Genomic DNA, 18855 nt, shown 5'->3' on the forward strand with positions numbered 1-18855 from the left:
CCCGAGCTAAATGTCTGTGATTCCTATGTGACGTCACTCTTAGCTCTCTTTGTTCTACCTGTCTTTTCATAAGTGCAAAGGCAGGGGGAAAGGTTTTAGAAGCTTGTTTTGGTATCTGAATCGGAGAATCCTTGGATCTCAGCACATGGAGGGCTCCTAGAGGCCACCCATGTCAGCTCCCCAGAGCGCCCCCAGCCAGTAGCTGCCCACACTACCTCTTTGGGCAGGAGGGCTCATTCTGTACTGACGCCGTTGCTGCCAGCCTCCCACCGAACCATCCAGCCGTTCTCTAAGAGATATTTTAAGGACGTGGAGCTCCTGCCCACGGGCACCAGCATTGATCACTGTCCACAGACAACCTGGAGCCCTTGCTTTGTCATGATCAAGCCCTGGAACGGGCTGGCAGGGAGCACAGGGTTTTGTCAAAGCTCTGTCGCTGAGTGTGCTCCCAGCCTGAAAAAGATCGGGCGCCGTGCCTTGATCTGTGGCGTGCATGAGTGCTCCCGATCACGTATCCATCCGGAGCAAAATCCCGTTTCTGCGTGGTGTTGTTAACCTAGGAAATGCCGCTTTCAGCGTGGCCTGGGCAGCCTGGCCGGTCAGGTGTGCCCGGTTCTCATTGCACAGCTGTGATTCTCAGACCCTGCTAAGTAAGCGCTTTGTTTCCGCCTTTCAAAGCGTGGCTTTCGCCACAGGAACCTTCATTGTGCGCCACTTGTATTTGTAGTTTTACACCCCTGCCTATTTAATCCTCGTGTGTTTTCCTTGACATTTTGATACAGTTTGCTGGCAAAATAAGAGGGATCAGCCATATTTTTAAAGTGGCTTTGTGGTGAGTAAATCCTGCCAACTGCGTGTTCTTCTTTTTTGTTGCTGACGTACTCATAGTGGTCCTCGGCATATTAAAATAAGAATGTCGGTTTCATCTGTAGCTATTCCTAAAACTTAAGGAAGAACAAAGCAGCGAAGTTGGATGGAACACAGCTTCTCCCAAAATGTCAGGGGGCGGGGGAAAAACACTGAAGTACATAAAAGTGAAAATCCTGGCTTGATGAATTAGTTATTTCAGTCTGGTCTGGTGCTAAGCAATGCTCAGCCACCTTGAACTGGAAAAAAAAAAAAAACCTCAAAGGAGAGAGCGGTAGGAACGAGTCGTTCACACATGAAGGGAAGAAACGTTCATGTTTCAGAGATCTGAAAAAAACCTAAGTCTGCAGATTACCTGCCTCCACTCCTTTCTGGAGAGAAACGGTTGGCAAATAATTCATGCTGCCCATCTAAACACATGTCAGGTAGGCATCAAAGGCCTTGTTAGTGGGATGTATACCATCAGTAGGCTGACGGATGCTGCTCTGCCGTTTGTCACTGCTGAATTCTGCCTGAGCAAACCAGCACTGATGTTTCTCAAACATATAATTATGACTGTATGCGCTTTGGTCTGAAAAGTACTGGGACCGTCCTCAGCGGGCTGGATTTGAGGAGGAGTTTTTAGAATAATTGTGTGTGTTGCCGAGTCTTCTCCTCGTGCGGGTTGTTGCAGACACCCCTCATTCCTAACAGAACTCCCATTCCATTCAGGTCTCCACCCTCTCTTTCCTGGGAGCCTTCGCCAGGAGGTGAATCCCGATGGATTTCACCCGATGGTTGTGGCTGGTTCCCGGGGCCAGCGATTGGTTTGGGCATGAGCCCATGACCCAGCGCTGGCCCTTAGACGTTAGGGGAAGTCCGCTGGAGAGTTTCTGGAAGGCCTTCCTGCTCCCAGTAGAAACGTGCAGCTTGCCAAGTGTGGCTGTGTGGCCACCGTCTTATGGTCCTTGAGGGTAGCTTCGTAGGGCTAGGACAAACACAGAAGATGGCAGAGGCCAGAGATGGAAGGAGCCTGGCTTCCTGATGATGCCTTTGAGTTGCTGAATTCCCTGACCCTAGAGCTGCTCTTGCTAATACGGTGGCTCCTGGTGTGAGAAGGTTGACCAGTCCCATTACATTAGCTAGTGTTTCCTGTTACCTGTAGCCAGGCCATCATCATAGATGCATGAATTAAGATAAAACAAAAAATAAAACCCCAAAAGAGCAAGCAAAGGTTACCATGACCATGTCTCATCGTGACTGTGTACAGTACGTGCTTACTCATCACTACCCAGGAGGGGCCCCGGGAGGGGTCCATTGCTCCTAGTGCCAAGGCCAGTTCTGGTGAGGGTGTTGGTTTGGCTGCTATAACGTAAGTTGAAATATCAACTTAAAAAGGTTGTGAGATGGGTTGTTCTCTCACAAAACAATTTGAGACAGTAGGCAGTCAAGGACATGGGTGGCCTGCACCACGGGGTCATCCATTAGGATGTCTCTCATGTGCTGCAAGAAAGCTGGCCCAGCCCCACACCAGTGGTTCAGAGGATGGGAAGGGGAGGAGGAAGGTCAGGATGGGAAGGGGAGGAGGAAGGTCAGAGTGGGATTCTGACCTTCCTCTTCCAGTCACTATTCCTCGGCCAGGACTTGGTCATATAACACAACTAGTGACAACCGGAACCATGAGCCTCCGTGTTTTCCCCCTGGGTCTTGTCTCGCTACGCCGAAGAATGAGCTCCATGGACCAGATTTATGCAAAAGCATGGAAAACTCATTACAAGCAGATTCACACTTCCCCCAGGGAGGGGGCCCAAATAATGGGTTGCCCCCCTTGAAGCCTTGTGGTCTAGGGGTATATATTTGCCACAAACCTGCTCTGTAGCTACCTGTGTCGCCACCTGATTGATTCCCTTCATTGTTCTTGCCCAGCAACGGACCTGAACTTCCGTGTTTCTATGCGTCAGTTCACCTTATTGTTGCAGTCCCTCCCTAGTTTCACATTCCTCCCGCTTTGAGTCCGAAAACATTTTGTTATTCCTGCATGGCTGGTTTCTGTGGTTAGGCTGCTCAAACTGCCCTGTCTGCCCCTGCCTGTGTTCCGTCTGCCTTTGTTTTCCACTGGACCCCTGCCCTGTCTGCCTGGGTGTCCAGCTAACCCTCTCACTAGTTGCACGGGAGTCTGGGGAATACGGTCTCGAGTGGGGTGGCCCTGTATCCAGCTAAAGCCTAGAGGACTCCGTTAGGAAGAAGGAGAGAATAGACTTTGGTGGATAGTGTGTCCACAGTGAAGAGGAATAACGTGACGGAGTGCTGGGTGCCACCCTCTGGTGTGCAGCCAGGGTCTAAGCCAGCCGTCCTCAAACTACGGCCCGCGGGCCACATGCGGGTGTTTTTGCCGTTTTGTTTTTTTACTTCAAAATAAGATATGTGCAGTGTGCATAGGAATTTGTTCATAGTTTTTTTTTTTTTAAATTATAGTCCGGCCCTCCAACGGTCTGAGGGACAGTGAACTGGCCCCCTGTTTAAAAAGTTTGAGGACCCCTGGTCTAAGCCATGAGAGCCAGGCTCCCCGGGCCACCTGGAACTTGGTGCTACTTCTGACCTGTCCTGGCCTCTCTTCTGGTCAGTCAAGGGACTTGAACCAAGGGGTGTTTAGAACCTCTCAGAATCTGACTTTGCCTATCATGGTCCCACAGGCTTTCTGTTTCCGAATGGGGGTAAAGACAGGGGCAAGAAAGGTGAGTATTTCGCACGTGGGTGGTGGGTATTAAAGCCATAGGAGAAATCATCGCTAACTTGTACCGAGCGCGTATTAGGAGCCAGGTGCTCTGCTGTGTCCCTTACACACATTAACCGCCCCTTACGCAACCTATGAGGTGGGCTCTGTGCTTGTTCCCATTTTATAGATGGGAAAGCTGTGGCTCAGTAAGGGTTGGAGATGGGCTTTAGGCCTAGCCAGCGGACCCCTGAGCCCGTGTGTTAACTAGGTGGTAAAGGAAGGACTGGGACATGGAGTGGGGTTTGTGGGGTGTGGCCAGATCATAATGAGCCCTAAAAAGCAGGACCAAAGAGCATTGGGCCTGATGCTACCTTTGCCCTGAGCCAGCTTTGGGACTGATCTGCAGCACTGATTCCCCCCCACCCCCACCCTAAGTGGTTACCCCATAGCCAGGAGGTGGTTGTTGCCATTCCTGCCATGGATTACGTCACCTCTCACTGGCCCAGAAGACGGGCTGTTCCACAGGAGCGAGGACACGTGAGAGAGAGGAGCCCTGGGAGTGTCCGCTGTGGGCAAAGTACCGCGTGGTCAAGCGGAGCCCCCATGACTAATGGGCATCCTGTAAGGTGTCCCTCTGGGCCTGCTCCTGTCCAATATTCCCGAAGGAGGCTGGTGAGAGGAGAGACAGAACCCTGGCTGGGAAATGAGGGTCAGTCCACAAGGTGGTTCTGTCTCTCGAGCTGGCACTGCTTGGTGGCACGGATCCTGGGATCAATCCCCCAGCCCCGCTCAAACCTGGAGGTCAGTGGCTTTGTGTCCTGAGGGGACTCCAAAGGGTGTGTTGGGTCCCCTTAGCAATGCCACTCCTTGGGGTCAGTGTGCATGCTGGCCTGGGCAGGGGGAGTGAGACCTTTGCAGCTCCCCTGCCTGTGGGTGCCAGGCCAAAGGCAAACCCTTCCTATGGGGAAGCAGACCCAGACAAGGAGGGGTTCCCCTGTCCAGTCCCAAGGGGCCTCTGGGCAGCCATCTCTCCCCTGACATGGCAGACTCGATGCACATGCCGCTGTCGAGTGGCGTCTGAACTCACCCACCTCCCTGCTCTGGCTCCTCTCATTCACAAGCGAGGCAAACCCTCCCGCTCCCCCAACAGTCAGTCAGTCAGTACATCAGTGCAGTCTTACTCGGTGCTGTTTCTTTGGTTCCTTCTGTTTCTCTAAAATGCAGTTACAAATGCAGTCGCTCCAATCTGCTCTTCAAGAATGAGCTCTGGCTGAGCCTCCTCGAGGAAACCTACCACCCTCTCTGGGCCTGGGTAGGCCTCCTCCCCTCCCCCATCCTGCTTCCCGGTGCCACTGGTTTCATTTGGCCTAATGGTCTCCGTGTATTAACTCGCTGTTCCACTCATCAGACTGGGAGCTCCCTTTTTTTTTTTTTTACATCTTTTTTTAAAAAAAAAACTTTTCATTTCAAATGTACACAAAAGCAGAGCCGATCATATAACACACCCTCAGTGTTCACCCAGTTTCAACCGTTGTCAACATTTTGCCAATCTCGTTTCATGAATTCCTCCTTCACCCCGCCTCCCAGTATTTTAAAGCAGTTCCTAGCTCCCGTATACTTTTTACCACAAATACTTTTGTGCATTTCAGCCGTGCCCTCTAAGATGGCAGAACCTGTGCTCGGGGTCCTGCTTCCCGTGTCCTCGGCACTTGAGATGCTGCCCGACACATACCGGCTCTTGGGAAATACGTCCTTTTGAATCGACTGGTTCAGTGGTCGGCAAACTCACTGGTCAACAGAGCCAAACATCAACAGTACAACGACTGACATTTCTTTTGAGAGCCAAATCTTTTAAACTTAAACTTCTTCTAGGGCCACTTCTTCAAAATAGACTCGCCCAGGCCATGGTATTTTGTGGAAGAGCCACACTCTAGGGGCCCAAGAGCCGCATGTGGCTCGCGAGCCGCAGTTTGCCGACCACGGGACTGGTTGACTTAGATGAACAAATTGCTTTCAACCGTTAGAACTGAGCCTGCAGATGAGCTGGGGTTTGAGTAGCTGGAATGTGAGTAGCTGCTGGGAGCCCACGGCCTCCTTGGTGCCTGTCCCCCTGCCTGGGGTTTCCATGAGGTTCTGGAATCTGTCATTCAGCAGACTTTACAGTTGGTTTATTCTTAGCCAGGCATCTCCGATATTGTAGTTAAACTCTACTTTGGGAGGTGACCTTGGACAGGGAGGACTATTAAGACATAGACTTTACCTTTGCTAAGTTCATATTTATTTCACAATTTAGACTTGGGTTTGGTTTTTTTAAAAAAATTATTTAACACTGTATTTACGTAGGCCAAAATGATTAGGACCAAAAAAATAAAATAATAGTACATAATACATCTAAAGCATTTTCTTTAATACCACCTTTCTCTCTTGGTAACGCTATTTTAACGACACAAACGAGAGGAGATAATTGGATACACATTTTTCTTTCAAGCAGTTATGGTCATATTTCAAACCCGGACTTCTGTACACATCAGAGGGGACCCAGTCACTAGGCGTGGCATGTCTAGCTCTGACACGGTGCCAATCAGGCCAGGGCTCGGGCTGTGGACGTCTCTGGTGGCGGAATGGTGGCTTGTACAAATGCCGTTGAGGTGTTCCTTTTTCCTCTTAATTCAGAAATACTGTTTACCATAATATAATGGGAAATGCCTATTAACTAGTACTTCTTTTTTCAAAATTATATTCTAAAAGATTTCCTTTCACTGTTCAAATCTGTTGTAAAGTTGTGTTGCAGTTGGCTGTTTTATTGTTTGCCGTTTCACCGGGAATTCAGAGTTAACGATTTTATTTCGGGATTTAAGATATTTTTACCGCGTGGGTTTAGCACACCAGACTCAGGCCGTGCCCAGCACACACGTGATGACTGGCCGCTGTTGTCTGTTCAGCCTCGGACACAAAATAGTTGTTTCCACGGAAGTGTTTACAGGAACTGGGTTTGGTCGTGATGCCATCTTGGGTCTAGAGCACCTTTTGCACGCAAGGCCCTGGGGCCTGAGAGGTGCTGGGATTAGCAGACGAGGGAGCCGTGCCGAGGCAGGTGGCAATCCCAGCGTCTCCGCCTGCTGAGGGGCCAGTGCGTCTTCCCAGGGACTTTATTCTCTGGGCTCCGAGTCAGCACGCTGTGGACCCAGAGAGGTGGCTGTCACTTCGCATGACTGGACGGGTCTGGTGGAGTGTCCAGAGAAGCTGCAGCCTCCCCGGGGGGGGGGCGGGTATGCAGGCCCCCGTGGAAGGAATATGGCCAGAAGGGACCCCCAGATGGTGTGGCTCCCTGCATGGCGGCCTGAGCCTCCTTGCGAGGGACGGAAAAAGAGAAAGGGGTCTATGGAGAGTGGGGCCCGAGCTTGGGCCAGAGACGGAGAGAAAAAAGTAAAATAAAAGTGTATAATTACATGTAAAGCGTTTTCTTGAGTACCACCTTTCTAGCTTGGTAACGGCATTTTAACGACACCAGTGAGAGATAATTGAACGCACATTTTTCTTACAAGCAGTTATGGTCATCTTTAAAACCCTAAATTCTGTACACCATCTACAGGACTTAGGGTTTTAATTGGTGATCTCCTCTTCTTAGGATGGGGCCCAACAGAAGTGGGCACGGATGTGCCCGGCCGGAGAACCCGCGGCAGTGTCGGGGCACCACAGCTGAGTCAGCCCCGGGGAAGTCCTGCCAGGAACCGGCTGCAAACGTGGCTGCCTGCCCCGGCCGTCGGGGCTGGGCCGGGGAGTAGGGACGTGGCCAGTGGCCAGGGTTTGGAAGAGGAACAGCCTGGGACAGAAGCAGCAGCTCCGGGGAACGGGCAGATCTTTGTGTTTTGAGGATGGTACAGAGTCCCCGGGTCCCTGTGATTCCTTCCCCCAGAGCTGGGGAGCCCAACACGGCACGGCATCTCGGTGCCACGGTCCTGCAAGTGACAACAGCCGTTCCTCACCACCCTCCTGCTTCGTTATACTCTCAGCCCCTTCTTCATAAAAGAGCGGATCCTAGGGCCTGAGCAGCGAAGTCAGTCCGTTGTGAGGAGGGCACCCAGAAACCACGTGGCCGAGCAGGGAATTGTCACAGGTGTGCCAGTCCCCTTTCCACTGTGTCAGGGCTCCTGTCAGCCCCTTTCACTAAGGAATTGTTCCCCGTGAAGACACACTCACACACACACACACACACACACACACACACACACACACACACACTGGATGGCGTCCTAATTCCAGCTGCAAACACAGACATCTTCCAGTCCAGGTGAATTTTGGATTATGTCATCATTATAGTCTTTTTTTTTTTTTTTTAATTAAGAACAAAGCATGGCCTTCCTCTCCTAGTTACCTGAGGAAATAGGCTCCAGAATCAAGCATGTGTTCGTCACTGCCAGGGCTGTGGTCACGCCAAGCTGGTCCCTAGCACAAGCGGAGGCAGCGAGACCCTGACCATCACCCGGCATTTGGCAGCTGCCAGGGGAGCGTCAGAAGGGGAGTGGGGCACAGAAACCCAGACAGCATCAAGGGGAGGGGTGGGTGCTCCCAGATCGAGGCCCGTGTCATCAAATGCAAAGCATCAGATACGCAGAGATGTCAGTAGCCTGAAAGCTAAAAGCAGTAAGGCAGTCACGTGATCCCAGCCATCTGGTTAACCCAGCATGTCCTCAGTATTTTAAGTCTAGAACTAAATATAGCCCTTTTTTTCCCAAATAGCGCTCAGCGTATTGAAGAATGCAGACAAGAGGGAGCTTTGCAAACGACACCTGCAGATGAAGATGTGGGGACTAGACCCTGGCTTAGAAATTCTTAGTGCCCTACCTGGTTTGGCTCAGTGGATAGAGCATCGGCCTGCGGACTGAAGGGTCCCGGGTTCGATTCCAGTCAAGGACACATGCCTAGGTTGCAGGCCCGATCCCCAGTAGGGGGCGTGCAGGAGGCAGCCAATCAATGAGTCTCTCTCATCATTGATGTTTCTATCTATCTCTCTCCCTCTCCCTTCCTCTCTGAAATCAATAAAAAAAAAAAAGAAGAAATTCCTAGTAAAGGTGCTAGGCATTTCCTCTTTATTATATCAGTTTCTTTGTTTTATATCAAGCTCCCAGAATGTAGTGGCTTAAAACAGCACCCGTTATATTTGCTTGTGCTGTGTGGGTTGGCCATGTGGTTGTTTTAGTCTGGGCTGACCCTCCTGATATCCATCTGCCGGTGGCGTGGCTGGGCTGGATGATCTGGGATGGCCTTGCTCACATGTGTGGTGACCGGCAGGCGGGTTGTCTGCAGCCCGGCCTGCACCTGGTCTGTCACCCGCCAGCTGCTGGTCCGGTATCTTCACATGGTGGTCTTGGAGTTCCAGAAGCAGCAAAGGAGGACAAACCCCAGTACACGAGGACTTTCCAAGCCTCTGCTTGCTGCTCACTAGCTATTGTCCCATTGGCCAAGGCCCGTGGTCGGCAAACTGCGGCTCGCGAGCCACATGCGGCTCTTGGGCCCCTTGAGTGTGGCTCTTCCACAAAATACCACGGCCTGGGCGAGTCTGTTTTGAAGAAGTGGCGTTAGAAGAAGTTTAAGTTGAAAAAACTTGGCTCTCCAAAGAAATTTCAGTCGTACTGTTGATATCTGGCTGTGTTGACTAATGAGTTTGCCGACCACCGGCCAAGGCCAACACCTGTGCTAAGCTTAGAGTCAATGTGGGAGGAGACTCTACAAGGCCATTGATCCAGAAAGGCGCGAACAAATTGGAAGTCACCAGGGCAGTGAATCCGCCATGCTATCAGCCTGAGATTTTACGCAGCAAGTAGCAGTTGTTTCCACCTAATGCCCGCGTGAAGACAACTCCGAACCATCTTGCGGTTCATCCTCGTGTGCAAAGGCAGTGTCTGGTAAAACCAAAGGGCGCAGACTTAGTAGTTCCAATAGCCGCAGCTGCCAGTAAGTGTGATGGAAAAAATCCCCTGAGTGACTGGAGGCAGGAAGTGATGGTGGTGGTGGTGGGGGCGGGGCAGACCGGGCCCAGCACCAGAAGGAAGGCCCTGACCTCCCACGCCCAAGTACAGAGCGATCAAGAGGCAGGTCTGCTCTCCGAGGGGCTGAAGCAAGAGACCCCACCAGGGCAAGGAGGGGAGTGTCCCGGGACACGATGTCCTGGGACAGGAGGCACTGGCCCTTAGTGGGGGGCAGTAACTAAAGGGACAGAAGCAGTGTTCCTTTGAAGGTGTAAAATTGGGATCTGTTTGTTAACAGAAATGCTGGTTGCCAGATGTCCAGGCCCAGTTGTGAGGTACGTGTGTATTTACGTCAACCTTTGAGCAAATGTTCTCTGACATAACCCTGAAAGGAGTGGTTCTCAAACTCCTTTGCAGGGCCCTTGTGGGGGTGGGGATGGGGACCAGGGAACTCGAGGGCTGTGGCTGCTGCTTCATGCCCTGCAGATGGGCTTTAAAAAACAAAACAAAACAACAGCTTTATTGAGCTAGAATCCACAGAGCGTACAAGTCACTTGGTGTGCAATTTAGTCGTTTTTTGTATATTCACAAAGTGGTGCAACACTCACCACATCGGCAGGTGAGCTTTTATCCGACCGTGTCTGTCTGGGCTCTGAAGGAGATTGTGTTTGAAGGTGGAAAAGATTCTGCTGGTAAAATCCAGTTGGAAATGACTGTTCTAATTTTATTCTGGTTGAAGACCCTTTTCTAAAGAGTGTGATGTTCAAGTTCTACTTCAAATGCAAATGAGACCAGGAAATAAACTTGGTATCTAAGAGTGACGGGGTGGGGGGAAAAACCTATAGGGAACATTCACTTTTTCTTTCCTTCACAGCAGGGTCATTTAGGGCCGTATGCAACCTTTTTTAGAGCCTTTGTGCACAGTTCTGAGGTGGGTGGGGCTGCAGGAAGACCTGTAGATGCAGCTGAAATAGCTCAATGGTCAAGTGGGGGGAAGGTCTCTAATTAACAGAAAGGGCTGCTTATAGGAACAAGTCCCCAGGTGCCTCCCCCCCCCCCATCCCTAAAGACATTACTGTGCCATACATCACAGTGATTGGCATTCAGGTTAATGTTAAAAATAAAAAAGACCGGAGTCATCTTAGCAAAACGTTCATAAAAAAAAAAAAAAAAAAAAAAAGACAGCCTTAGCTGGTTTCGCTCAGTGGTTAGAGCATTGGCCTGCGAACTGAAGGGTCCCGGGTTCGATTCCGGTCAAGGGCATATGCCTGGGTTGCAGGCTCAATCCCCTGTAGGGGGTGTGCAAGAGGCAGCCGATCAATGATTCTCTCTCATCATTGATGTATCTATCTCTCCCTCTCCCTTCCTCTCTGAAATCAATAGAAATATATATATATATTTTTTAAATATATTTTATTGATTTTTTACAGAGAGGAAGAGAGAGGGATAGAGAGTTAGAAACATCGATGAGAGAGAAACATCGATCAGCTGCCTCTTGCACACCCCCTACTGGGGATGTGCCCGCAACCAAGGTACATGCCCTTGACCGGAATCGAACCCGGGACCCTTGAGTCCGCAGGCCGACGCTCTATCCACTGAGCCAAACCGGTTTCGGCAGAAATATATTTTTAAAAAAGAACATAAGACTTGAAGCTAGGGTAGTTCAAAAAAAATGAGAGAGAGAAAGTAGTTGGGGTTCAGAATGGGGTGAGCATGAGCTGGTCCCAGAAACACTTCACTGCCCGGCACACTGTACCAATAGGTGCTCAATAAACTTCCTTTACCTTTTCTCTGGAAAGGTCACGCTGTAAAGTATCTCATTCCCTGTCGATATCAGATAAACGGACCATTCACGAACTGGTTTCCTCTTATTAACTTGACAGACCCGTTCTTGGCGGCCTCATTTGGGGGCAGAGACGGAACCCGAAGCTCGCCATTGTTCTCCCTCTGGGACTCACGTCTGCCTGCCGGAGGCCTGGGCTGATTGGATTATTTTCATCAGTTGCCAAACTTGGTTTTTCCAGCTCGGAACACATGCTTATTGCCTCTGCTTTATTCACAGGGCATGTTCCCGATTTGAGGTGAAACCATGAGGAGGAGACAGAGCAAATAATAATGCTTTTCCGCAATCGCTTCTTGCTGCTGCTGGCGCTCGCTGCGCTGCTGGCCCTCCTGAGCCTCAGCCTGCAGTTCTGTGAGTATCTGGGCGGGAGTGGGGGGGCTCCCTCTGAAACAGAGGGCCCTCCAGGTGAGCAAGTAGGCCCAAAGCCCCTGTCCTCCAAGTGGGCAGTGGGGTTGAAAACAACCGAGTCTTTTTATTTTTGGTGCTAATGGCGGATGGCTGGGAGCAGGAATCCTCAGCCCCTGAATGGTTCTGGCATCTTTCTTGGCCGAGGGACAAGCGCGCTCACTAGGCCTTGTGACCCTTTTTTGGCTTCTGCACAGATTCCTAAACTGCCTGGTTATTCCCGGATTCTTAGATTCCCGGAGACACTGAGTGGCCCAGCTTGTTTTCTCGTCATGCCAAGCCACTCAGAGCTGAGGTATTTGACCCTCTGGCTGGTTCTTTGCGGGTGGTGTCTGTTTTATGTTCAGTGGGCAGTGGGTTGGAGTTGTTGGGGAAGGTGAGGGCATTAGGTATGAAACTCAGCCCCCTGGAGATTGCGTGTGGCGAGGCAAGAGCTCGGCCGGTGAAGCCAGGCCCCAGACCTCCCTGCCCAGCACTTTGCCCTTCACTGGGAGCCCGTGCTCAGGCTGGGCCCAGAACCGTGCACCGTCCTCAAACACAGATCCGGCCCTACCACCTTGGTTGTAACCTCTCAGTGGTGGCCCATGGTCTCGGAGGCCCTTCGCCATCCTGTGGCCTCTCTCACCTTGGACTTGATGACACAGCCTTGCCCAGTTGCCTGGCATTCTCTCCATATCCAGCTGTTCTGTGCCCGGATCCCGCCGGCCCCTCTGCCTGGAGTGCTCTCCTCCTCACCTCCCTACCTTCCTCCCCCTTTCCCCCTAAACTCAGCCCTTTTCGCCTCCAGGAACCTTCCAGGGCCCCCAGCTGAGAATGGTGCTTCTTTGATGTACATCGTCCTGACCCTGTTTCCTTTTTTATTTTTTGCTAGAGTTTTTTTTATTTATTTATTGTTTAAAGTTTTACATATGTCTCCTTTTCCCCCTATTGATCCCCTCCCCCATCCCTTCCCAACCCGGGCAAGCCCCCACCACCCCAGTGTCTGTGTCCATTGGTTATGCTAATATGCATGCATATAAGTCCTTTGGTTGCTCTCTAACAACCCCCCTTACCATTTTTCTCTAGATTGATCTATTCTTGTTCATCAAATTATGTTGATCATTATATCCCACACTAGAGGCCCGATGCACAAAGATTCGTGGAAGAATGGGCCTTCCTTCCCCTGGCTGCCGGCACCACCTTTGCTCCAGCCTGTAGCCACCTTTCTGCCTTCCCACGCTGCCCAGAGGCCCAGAGCAGCTGGGGCGGTGCGGAACGCCTGTGTGCACAAGTGTCCTGCCCTGGCCGCTTGGTGCCTGTGTGTGCAAATTAACCCACCATCTTTGTTGGATTAATTTGCATACTCACTCCTGATTGGCTGGTGTGCATCACAAAGGTACAGTCAATTTGCATCTTTCTCTTTTATTAGTGTAGATATGAGTGAGATCATGTGATGTTTATCTTTCTCTGACTGGCTTATTTCGCTTAGCATAATGCTCTCTGGTTCCATCCATGCTGTTGCAAATGGTAAAAGTTCCTTCTTTTTAATAGTAGCATAGTATTCCATTGTGTAGATGTACCACAGTTTTTTAATCCACTCATCTGCTGATGGGTACTTAGGCTGTTTCCAAATCCCAGCTATTGTAAATTGTGCTGCTATGAACATAGGGGTGCATATATCCTTTCTGATTGGTGTTTCTGTTTTCTTGGGATATAGTCCTAGAAGTGGGATTACTGGGTCAGATGGGAGTTCCATTTTTAACTTTTTCAGGAAACTCCATACTGTTCTCCACAGGGGCTGCACCAGTCTGCATTCCCACCAGCAGTGCAGGAGGGTTCCTTTTTCTCCGCATCCTCGCCAGCACTTGTTGTTTGTTGATTTGTTGATGATAGCCATTCTGACAGGTGTGAGATGGTATCTCATGGTTGTTTTGATTTGCATCTCTTGGATGACTAGTGACTTTGAGCAGGTTTTCATGTCTCTGGGTCTTCTGTATGTCCTCTTTCGAAAAGTGTCTATTTAGATCCTTTGACCATTTTTTTATTGGGTCATTTATCTTCCTTTTGCTAAGTTGTATGAGTTCTCTGTAAATTTGGAGATTAAACCCTTATCAGAAATATCATTGGCAAATATGTTCTCCCATGCAGTGGGCTTTCTTATTGTTTTGTTGATGGTTTCTTTTGCTGTGCAGAAAGCTTTTTATTTTGATGTAGTCCCATGTGTTTATTTTCTCCTTAGTCTCCATTGCCCTAGGGGCTGTGTCTGTAAAGATATTGCTACGACATATGTCTGATATTTTGCTGCCTATGGAGTCTTGTAGGATTTTTATGGTTTCCCGTCTTACATTCAAGTCCTTTAGCCATTTTGAGTTTGTTTTTGTGTATGGTGTACGTTGGTGGTCTAGTTTCATTTTTTTGCACGTATCTGTCCAAATTTCCCAGCACCATTTATTAAAGAGACTGTCTTGACTCCATTGTCTGCTCTTACCTCCTTTGTCCAGTATTAATTGAGCATAATGGCTGACGCTGTTCCCTTCTTGCCCTAACCATGCATTATCATCATTTTCAGTTCTTGTATCTTTTCCTCCTACGCGGCTGTCTGTTCTGAGAGAGGGGTCCATGCCATGTTGCCCTCGGTACCCGAGGAACTGCACTGCCCACCACGCAGCAGGTGTTTCATGATGTTTGCTAGGGGAATGAATGAATCTCCGCCTGCTCTGAAAAGCAGGCTGACCCTGCTTCCCTTTCCCCGTCTGCGTCATGCTGGGAATGGTGTTCTCGCTGTCGCCCGCCTTCCCTCCGTGTACCTCCTCACCCTCATGGGCGGGAGACAAGTGGTTGGCACCCGTCACCGCCGCGGATGGCTCTGTGAGGAGGTGGCGTTTCTGCCGCAGTTTGAATGATGGGAAACGAGCAGGTGGCCTGGCGAGTGGGGTGTTCCACGAGCGCCGAGGAACGTGGGAAAGACGTGGCGTTTGGAAAAAGTGGTCTGAAGAGAGGAGGCTTTGAGCAGGTTTCCCTGATTCACCTCCAGTTTGAGGCAGATTCCAGGCGCCCCTCTGGCGCCTATGACAGCCTGTTTCTAACCCTGGAAAGAATCTGAAGTACTCATTTATCCGTCCAGAATCGGGAAAGCCTTCAAGATTAGGCGCACATAGGAAGTTTAAAGATACCCCAGATGGCTAACGAACCATAAAGTAGGAATCCTTTCCAAAAAGCGTGCCAGGACCCTCGGTTGTTTAATTGTGTCTAACTTTTCATTAAAAATTTTCCATCCTTTGGCTGCAGAGGTGGGAGGTTCCAGTCGGCCTGGATTTTTATTCTGAGAAGCTGCCGGGACCTGGGACGTGAATGGGGGTTGCTTGTGCTCGCCGCGTTGCTTTTGCATGAGGTGGTTCCCGCGTCACTGAATTGGCCTGTGTGCTCTGCTTACATAACTCTTGTGAAAGTCCCTTCTGTTTTGGGAGCACCAATTTGCAGCCATACTTTCTGAAAGGAAAATTTTTCAGGGTAAATTAGCCTGCGTGGGTCTGAGCTCTCTCCTTCTTGGATGCGTTGCGGTTCGGAACGCTGCTGAGATATGGATGCTCTTACGGCTCTTCTCCTGCTAGGTAACGTGTAATTTTGGCATTTACCCATTTTGGTGGCAGTGGGGTGTAATTGCTTTGTTTAATTGCTTGGTTGGGTGCCCGTTTTTAGGGTGTTAGAAACTCCACTGATTTATGATACAAAGATATATGCTTGCGTGCCCCTCGCGTTTTTATTCCTACCCTGAAATACGGGGTCTTTTTCTTCACCGTTTCTTTTGACGAATTTTTGAATATCAGGTTAGCACTTACGATTATTTTAAGGAATACGGTTGAGGCAATCCGATAGAACTTGGTTTTCTCTTGCTTTAAGTAAGCCGTCCAGTTTTACGTCTGCAAATTGGACTGTGTTATTTTCTTTTGTCCTGTTGGTAATTTTCTTCTTCTGATGTTTTGACCATGAGAAAGTTATGACACGGGGTGACAGTTTTGAAAATCAGGTTTTCCAAGTAAGCTTTTTTCTCCCCCTTGATGCAGAAAGTGTGTCCGTGAACCCACATATGTTTATTAAGTGCTTATGTGTGTTGGGCATTCCTCTACAATGTCAGGGGTAGAGGTGGTCGAGAAAGGATAAAAAAAAGGTTAAGATAGTTCATAGTTTCTCAAAATATGTTTATTTTAAATGGTATTAATATCTTGCTATATGCTAATAGCCTTTAATGAAAGTCATTCATTTTGTATTTTCAAGTCCTTGATGTTTTTGAGTTTTGAAATAGGGACATTCCGAAATTCATGATTTTTAAGTTGTAGAAGGGAGCCACTAGGCATGAGTATCTTTAGTTGTTCCGGTTAAAATGAGCCCAAGGGGGAAAAATAACACCGCAGACCGAGGGACTCCTTGAGCGCAACAGGGAAGGGCCATCGGGCTGCGAAGACTCGTGAACAATTCGTTGTTTTCCTTTTTTCTGCTCCTGTGTCATCGTCCATTTTCCTGCTTCCACGCAGCCTTTCCTGGGCGCTTATTTCATGCGCATTTCACTGTTCCAACCCCGCCTTCCCCAAATGGCAGCCGGACAGGAGCAGGCCGGCTCTGCAGTCAGCGCCCTGGGTCTGAAGGATGCTCTGCCTCTTGGCAGCTGTGTGCCCTTGGGCAATGCCCTTGGGCAAGCGTGACCTCCTGGAGCCTCTGTTTCCCCTGTAAAATGGAGTTGATCCTTGTTGTTGTCGTGGTTGTTGCTTCGCAGTGTTGGTGTGAGAACAGAGCGCTGTGGGAAGCCCCTTGGCTCCGGAAGCCTAATCAGCACAAACCTTTTCAGCAACAGTACAGAGTCCTGGGCGATGCACCGTCCTCGGAAACCAGGGCTCTTGCTGTTTCAGAGGCTGCAGAGGCTTATGTTACTTTAGCTGTGTGTGTGTGTGTGTGTGTGTGTGTGTGTGTGTGTGTGTGTGTGTAATACATCATACTTTTATTTGTTTTTTATCAGAGTTCATTGGCTGTGGTAGGAGTTAATCTAAATTGGCACATGGCACCTATGTCTGGGGTCACCTTCTTCGGCCCAGTTGACCAGAGCAGGTTCCAAGGGAGAATCCGATCTCCAGGCAGTTGCCCTGCAGAAGTGAAAGCGAGGGTTGTCTGCAGGAGCAAGAGGAGTCGGGCCTGTTCTGCGTGGCCGTGGAGACACATTCCAGTCACGCGTCCGCGTCACTCGGAGGTGGAGCGGGTGGTGTGCCATCCCTGGAGCGTCGCTCTCTGAAGAGCAGACTATTAGGCAGCTCATCGCACCCGATGCCATTTGAAGTCACTTCAGACGCTGAGGTTTTGTGACTTGCGTGTTCCTTGTCGATCCAGGGTCCTGAGCATGCACCGCTGTGTCCTTCAGCGGAGGTTCCTTGAGTTTGCAGTTTGCGAGGCCCTGGGCTGGGAGGTTGATCTCCCCCGGGCTGCAGGAGCTCTCTGCCTAGTGGAGAGTCAGGAGCAGGTGCCTGGGACACAGTGTGCAATGTGCTAGGACCCGTCAGAGGCAGCAGCATGAGAAAGAACAGGGACTCTGGAGCCAGACTGCCTCGATCGAATCCCTGTCCTCCACTTATTTCCCTTCTCCGTGCCTCAGTTTTCTCATCTGTACAATGGGGATAATGAGAGTCCCTATTTCATATGGTCGGCAAAGGATTAAGTAAAGTGATATTTATACAACACTTAGAATAGCGCCTGACACAGTAATCACTGTGTGCGTGTTTGTTAAATAAAATGAAATGGAGAATTTATGGCAGGGTGATATGGGAGGGCAGAGGACAAGAAACCAACCGTGGGGGTCAGAGAAGACTCCCAGAAGGGGTTCATCTGAGCTTCATCCTTGAGAGATGAGTAGGGGTTGGCCAAGGAGGAAGCCGGGATGGGCATTCCAGGCTGAAGGAGATGGGAATGCAAAGGCAGAGCAACAGACATGGAGGTTAGCCACCTGTGTGGAGCTGTGACAGTGGACCCAGGCCAGGGCACCGCCACCATCACGTTGTATCTTGCAGGTGCGGGGAGCCACGGAAGCAGGGACGACACCATCAGATTTGTGTCTGGGAAAGGCCCCAGTTCGGTAGAGCGTTTGCCCAAGTGTGGTCTCCCGAGCACCTGATCAGAGTGGCGCAGGGGCTTGTCAGAATGCATGTTCCAAAAACACACAGAGAGAGCACCTTCTGGACCCCTCGCTGCAGACTCGCAGTCTTGGGATGAGTGGGACCCAGAATCTGCATTCCTAACAGGCCCCCGGGGTGAGTGTAGTGAACACAATGTTGGGGGCTCCCTGTTCAGAGGCTGGTGGGTGGATAATGCTGGAGGCAACCCGGGGGCACGTAGGAGTTTGGCCCGGGTAGTTCAGTAGATGCTTCCTTCACCCGTGCATCCACGCATTCGTTCACATAAACGTCTCATGTCCAAAGGGGATACGTGTGCTGAAGGCTGAAGGAAATGCCCCGGACATAGACTAGGAGGTCAGCCATGCAGGGATGATGGCTCTTGGGTCTGGACGAGGAGGCCCAGGGGAGCACGCTGAGCAAGAGGAGAGGCAGGACAAGGTCCAGACAACGAGGAGCTGGGGGCAGAGCAGGAGGAAGAGCGGGGGCACTGGAGGTCCTGAAGGCCCACGTGGGTGGGGTGTGAATGGGCGTGGTGTCCTGCCAGAGGGTGGATTTCAGGGACTGAGCGAGCCCAAGAGACCCTGTCCAGAGCTCCTGTTTGGGGAGTTGGTATCCTCGTGGGGAGACCAGGTCTCCCAGGAGCATGTGGAAGCCACTCCAGACCGACAGCCTGTAAGTTTGTTTTTGTTTGGCTCAACCATGTTTTCACATTTTAAAATTTATTTACCAATGTTTTAAAACTAGGCAATTTCACCTAAACCTCCAACCCCTCCTTTAAAAGCCAGACTGCCCAGCAAGCCAACACCCACAGTCCCTGAGCAGCTGGGTGGGGCCGCCCCTTAGGGCGAGTGAGCTCTCTTTCTCCGCATTCCCACCCTCCCAGCCTCCTGGGCTCAGCTCTGGGTTTGGTGCCTGGTGGTGCAGATCCAGGGAAAAGAGGAA

General features: G+C 50.5%; 1 protein-coding gene across 4 annotated transcripts in view; it reads left to right on the forward strand.

Moving 5' to 3' along the window:
* Positions 1-18855, forward strand: part of PXYLP1 (2-phosphoxylose phosphatase 1) — a 76808-nt gene that overhangs the window by 36858 nt on the left and 21095 nt on the right. For 3 of the 4 annotated variants that reach the window (XM_054708037.1, XM_054708038.1, XM_008156474.3), the window contains one exon: positions 11594-11725. In XM_054708037.1, the coding sequence (XP_054564012.1) occupies positions 11647-11725 (79 nt within the window). In that variant the 5' untranslated portion in view covers positions 11594-11646. Of the gene's footprint in view, positions 1-11593; positions 11726-15311; positions 15370-18855 lie in introns of those variants that run through there. The other variant, XM_028128176.2, reaches the window with a different exon arrangement.

The sequence above is a fragment of the Eptesicus fuscus genome, chromosome 18 (assembly GCF_027574615.1).
Source record: "Eptesicus fuscus isolate TK198812 chromosome 18, DD_ASM_mEF_20220401, whole genome shotgun sequence".
Classification (NCBI taxonomy): Eukaryota; Metazoa; Chordata; class Mammalia; order Chiroptera; family Vespertilionidae; genus Eptesicus; species Eptesicus fuscus.